A 5,977-nucleotide genomic window follows, 5' to 3' on the forward strand; every position below is an offset into this window, starting at 1 on the left:
TAATAGGTTAACCACAAGTAATAATATCAGGGTTAGAAATTAAATGAGAATAAGTTTAGGGTTACCGAAGGTTTGAGCTTTAATCGGTTGGTCAACCCTGAAAATTAATGAAGGAAAGATAAAAAGGGTGAGTGCATTACAAATTCATTGGCGATTGAAGCAAACCCTATTTTAATTCAAAAGGCCAAAATAAAAAATAAAAAATAAAATGATGTTAAATTAAATAAAAAATAAGAAACTTAGCTTTTCGGTCTAGTATGGCGCGTGGCTGAAGGATCTTGGTTAACCCTGAAAATTAGGCGCGAAGAAGAGAAATGTTAGTGCATTATTGATCTGTTGATTATTTACACAAACCCTAAGTTAAAACAAAACAGACAAGTCAAGCATGAATGTATTTGATCTGGAGAGATAAAATCTTAGTGCATTATTGATCTGTTGATTATTCAATCTCTTGTTCCCATGAATGTATTTGATCTGGAGAGATAAAATCTTCGATCTTCCATTTGCGGGAGAAATAGTCAAGCATACCGTCTCGCTCTTTAGCATCACCAACTAACACTGCTTTTTCAGCCTCAACCTCACGTAAGCGCTTTTCAAGATCAGCTTTTTCTTGCCTTAAGCAAGCAACGGTGGTAGCAAGGTCTTCGTCCGGAGCGGGTACATAAGGCTCCACTTCCACAGGAATGACTGGAGGAGTAACCCTTGGAACTATAGGTGTGTCAAAGGCATATGGTATTCCAAACTCAACAACTCGGTCATAAATCCATCTAAAATAGAGGTCTGAAGGAATATAGTTTCTTAATCCCAAATCTCTTATACCCACCTTTTTTACCTCGTACCAAGCTTTAATGAAACGACCCTTCTTTCTAGTTGTATCGGAGTCGTAGTCGAAATTTTCCGCACTAAGATATATGGAGCGTGGCTTATCTTTTAAAGCAAAACCAAACTGATGTCGAGCAAGGACAGGATTGTAAATGATCCCCCCTCGGGTACCAAGAAGAGGCACATTAGGGAATTCTCCGCAACGATCAAATAACTGGGTCCCCTCAAACTCTTTTTGATGCCAAACGGTGTCACCATAAGAAAGCTTCATAATTCTCTGAATCCAAGTCAATCCTTCTTCATTTCTTATCACTAATCGGGGTAAGTGCGAAATAAACCACTTATGCAGAAGAGGAATACATCCGAGAACACAACCTTGTCTTTTCGATACTCGAGCGTGGATAGAATGCAACAAATCACCAAGTAGAGTGGGGACAGGATTCTTGCTAAGGAAGATCTTAATAGCAGCCCTATTGACAACTTTGTCACAACGGTGAAACAAAACTTGTCCATATAACAGCAGAGTTAGAACACTCTCCAAAGCATCCATGCTTAAAGCTTTATAAAAAATCTCGGCCTTCTCGTATAAGAAGTCAACAGGTATCCCAGAATAGTCTCTTCTATTAACCCAAACCTTATTAATTTCTGCCCTTGGTAAGTGTAACGCGGCAACAATGTCTTCTAATTTAGGACCTCCTTCTTCACCTGTATAAGGTATCTGATCAGGTATGGGAATGTCCAGTAGGTGAGAAAACTCTTCCAATGTTGGTATCAGTTGGAAATCTCTATAAGTAAAACAGTGGAGGAGAGGATCATAAAATTGCATCATAGAATTTAGGAGAGCTTCATCCACTTTGGTTCGTACCAAACTTATCAGTTTGTTGAGAGACTCGGTGAGAACGAGAGAACCAGAAATATCATCACATAGAATCTTTAATGCAGTAGGTACTTTCTTGAAATTGAGAAAGAAAGGTTTACGGACTAGGATTTCCATATTCAAGTGACCTACAAAACAAAGCATGGTTAAAAAACCTTTACCTCCTTGAAATGAGTTAGTCATGTCATGAATGCATGTATGCATGATGCATCATAGAAAAACAAATCCACACAAATCACACAATTTTTGGCTTAAGGCTTGCATGGAGTATGATCAGGTGCCTTTCCCAAAGGTACTTCTATGGATAAGATTGAATTTAGTAACAGGGTTCTACCAGTTACTCAGAATTGTCAGCTCTTCTAAAGCACCCTCGGACATGATGCATTCGCACCATGCAATGATACTTTAAGAGAGAACCTATCTGAATTGTAGTACCGGGTAGTGACTAGGCTCTCAACATTTGTCAAGAGTAGTCCCCCCTTAACGTTCCTAAAGGCCAAGATGGGTTAAAGGTAACTAAAGGTCCTTGAGCTCCGGCGCACCCACAGGCACTTACATAGACCTCCCTCATTTGAGAAAGGTGTGCATATAGCTATGGAGTCCTAACTCAAGCGTGAACTTCATATTGACTCATCTCCCACATATGTGAAAGAGGTCGCCATGACTATGCCACTCCTATCTAAAGTGTACTTGAATCCGAGTATAGGATTCGTCCTTCATTTAATTCCCGAAACAACCCTGAAAAATAAAGAAAACAAAACAAACAATAGAAAACATTTAAGTGATCCTAAACTTTTAAGGTAACCCCTCTTTTATAAGAAAAGTCCCCAGCAGAGTCGCCAGTTCTGTAATACGGTGAACTGACATTTTAAAATGTCGCGGTAAGCAAGAGTCGCCACCGACTTTTATTTTATCCAATTTAATAGAAAGGGTAAAAGAACAGAAAAAAACCTTTAAAAGAAATTTTGAGTTCGGGGGGTAATTTATACAAAGGGAATGTATAAGGTACCCTTTGCATCCATGGTTTTCCATGGGCTCTTAATTTCTTAGCTCACTTTTTGTTTGAAAATGTTCGCAGTGAATAAAGAAAAAGATTTGAAATAAGGACTTTAGCTTGTAAGTAAGCGTAGCCTTTTTGAAGGTTTTTCAATAAAGGGTAAGAAAAAGATTTAAACCAGAGCAAGCAATTAGGAGGTAATTACCATTAAAGTTAAAGAGTTCTTTTAGCCTTTCAGGGCTATCCATACCATAAGAGGGTAGGAAGTCCTTTTATTGGAGGTTGAAGGGTCGTCGAAATTATCGTTTGCCATAAGACTGTCCCTACCGTAGAGAGGACAGGTAGTCTAAGGGAAGGATAGAACAGTCATTTTAGGCAACCAAAGAGGACGCCTCAGTAATCGAAAGGGACTATCACATCATATCGTGCACAATCATGTGATTAATTCAGATATGTTATCTTGTAAATTAGTTATTGTAATTCTGTTCAGAGTTGCACTCCCTAGAATTACTAACCACGCAGTAATAATCAGTAATAAGGTAGTAGCATCACAGTTTAAGTGCCTTCAAGGCCAAACAATACAAACCCTGAGCAGTTACAAAAAATATATCAACCATGGGGAGGGGGAAAAAGCAATTTATAAGATAAACCGGAAACTAATAGGTTAACCACAAGTAATAATATCAGGGTTAGAAATTAAATGAGAATAAGTTTAGGGTTACCGAAGGTTTGAGCTTTAATCGGTTAGTCAACCCTGAAAATTAATGAAGGAAAGATAAAAAGGGTGAGTGCATTACAAATTCATTGGCGATTGAAGCAAACCCTATTTTAATTCAAAAGGCTAAAATAAAAAATAAAAAATAAAATGATGTTAAATTAAATAAAAAATAAGAAACTTAGCTTTTCGATCTGGTATGGCGCGTGGCTGAAGGATCTTGGTTAACCCTGAAAATTAGGCGCGAAGAAGAGAAATGTTAGTGCATTATTGATCTGTTGATTATTTACACAAACCCTAAGTTAAAACAAAACAGACAAAATTATTTTAAATAACTGTTTAGAAATTAAGAGAATCGAACGTGCAATTAAATATGATATTTAGATGATGTAAAATATTAATTCAAATTAACTAATCAATTTAAAAACACCTATGAAAAAAATACTTTTATTATAAAACAAACAATTATTTTTAATGTTGTGAGAAAAAATCGAATCTTCGATTAAAATAAAAATAAGCGATTATACAATTATTATGCAAAAATAAAATGCTAAAATAAAATAAACTTGATAAAAGAAAGAAGAAAGAAATAAATAAAAGAATGCATGTAATTAAAAAAAAAGAAAATTAAAAGAAGACTTAGCTCTAGATCTTGTGTGGCGTGCTCCTGAAGGACTATGATGCACTGGCAACCTCAGGTGCGCTAGATCTGATTGGTGATAGATCTGATGGCTTAGGGTTGAGCGTGCATGGTGGGGCTCCATGGATGCTGCATACAGGATCAGGAAACAAATATTTCATAAAAATATAAGTGGGAGTGGGGTATCGAACCAACACCCCTTTCAAGTCATGTCCTTTCACCATTCCAACCATGCATGCTTCTTTGATGGTAAACGCGTTCGCATGATAATATATGGAAACAGTGACGTGGAATGAGAAACGTGCGCGTTGGCTGGATATTTGAATCGAGCCAATGAATTGGTGACACCGGATCATCTTCTCCATCTGCCCGTCGTTTTAGATGCCATCTTCTACCTACGGACGACCACTGTAGCGACAGGTCCTGCAACTCACAAAACTTACGATACACAACATAAATCAAATGTGAAACAATGGATCAATTGTAATTTATCCTCTGAATTCAATGGCATCAGTTTCTACGCCTAGTTTTTCCTATTTAACGAAGCCCTAAATCAAGGTTTGAAAACCTAACAATGGCACCGTGTCAAACCTGCACCCAAACTATAATCAAACAATCCAGAAACAACATTGACATCAAGACAAACTCAAATATGTAATTAAAACGTGCTAAGAATGTAAGAATCGTGCAATTTGACTCATGCTTGAAGTGAACAAACCGTGGCGAATTGCAAACAATTCTGAACGTCTTAGCCTCAGATAACGATTGAAAATTCTTCAGTGATGTCTCAGGAATGTGTTTTGATCCTCTAAACGCCTTGAATCGAGCTACAAATGTCAAAACGATTTTGACTTTTTCTTGCACTTTTATGAACTTGGTTAAGGTTCCTTGAGGCAGAGAATCCGTCCCCTGATGGTCTGGCTTGGTTGTATATTTATAAGTGATGATTTTAGGTCAACAAAATAGAATCAAATCCTCCTTGAATCAAGATTGGAACTTTTGAGAAATTTGATTTGTGAAACTTTCTAATTATGGTCAATTCCAATCCAATCTTGCCAAGACTTGATTTGCACGAATTTGTGTCAATTTGGAGTGTGATTGGTAATTAAATTTGATTCAAATTGCTTTTTAAATCAAATCCTTGATTTTCTACTTGATTTATTTGAGTTTAATTGCCTTTTAAATGAATAAAAATTCATAATAAATCAAATAAATCATGCAATTTCGTGGAAATTGGTTTTGGGGACTTGGATATCATGAGGATGCAGATTGGGCCAAAAATAACTGGATTTGTTTGCAAAGAAATTCATTTTGAACCACTTTTACTTCACATTTTTCTTTCCAAATTGTCCAACTTTGACAAGGCGTATCTCTCTCAATATTTAAGATATGGAGGAGTTCTAGGACTTTTTGGAAACCTCAAGATGTCTTATACAAGCCACTTTGGAAGCTTTTTTCCATTTGAGGATTTTAACTTGATTATATGGGCTTTGACAAAAAACTGCTCTTGGTTGACTTTCAAAAAGGACCTATAATCTTTTGATCCATATCTCTCAAATGAAGCATTTTTGGACTTGGCTTGTGAGAGACAAATTTGTAGAGAATTCAATTTCCTCCAAAATGAGCTTTGGATGGAAAATTTATGATGTTCCATGTGAAAGTTATGGCTGGTCAAAGTTCGGTTGACTTTTAGTCCAAAAAACCCTAATTTAGAAACTTCTGGTTTTGTTGATTTCTGAACTTTCCTTGATGAATCATGATCAATCCTTGATCCAATGATCAATGATACTTCAAAATAAGGATGTTGACAAAAAATCAGGAATTTTGACTGTACTTTGACCATAGTTGACTTTTAGGCCAAACTAGTCGATTGTTGACTTTCTAAGCAATTGAGTGGTCAATCCTTGGAATTGAAACCTGAATTTT

At 36.4% G+C, this 5,977-nt stretch overlaps 1 protein-coding gene across 1 annotated transcript; it reads right to left on the bottom strand.

Moving 5' to 3' along the window:
* Window positions 1-439: 439 nt before the first annotated feature.
* Window positions 440-1,816, bottom strand: LOC131604656 (uncharacterized). Its single transcript, XM_058877086.1, has 2 exons — window positions 1,038-1,816; window positions 440-902 (listed from the first exon to the last, which is right to left on the bottom strand). Exons 1-2 carry the CDS (start codon window positions 1,814-1,816, stop codon window positions 440-442), a joined length of 1,242 nt encoding a protein of 413 aa, XP_058733069.1.
* Window positions 1,817-5,977: the final 4,161 nt, after the last annotated feature.

The sequence above is a fragment of the Vicia villosa genome, linkage group LG5, assembly GCF_029867415.1.
Source record: "Vicia villosa cultivar HV-30 ecotype Madison, WI linkage group LG5, Vvil1.0, whole genome shotgun sequence".
Taxonomy (NCBI): Eukaryota; Viridiplantae; Streptophyta; class Magnoliopsida; order Fabales; family Fabaceae; genus Vicia; species Vicia villosa.

Coding starts and splice junctions, on each gene's coding strand:
- LOC131604656 (XM_058877086.1), bottom strand. CDS start 1,816: ATGGAAATCCTAGTCCGTAAACCTTTCTTTCTCAATTTCAAGAAAGTA. Junction 903..1,037: donor AAAGAGTTTGAGGGGACCCA/GTTATTTGATCG, acceptor CATATATCTTAG/TGCGGAAAATTTCGACTACG.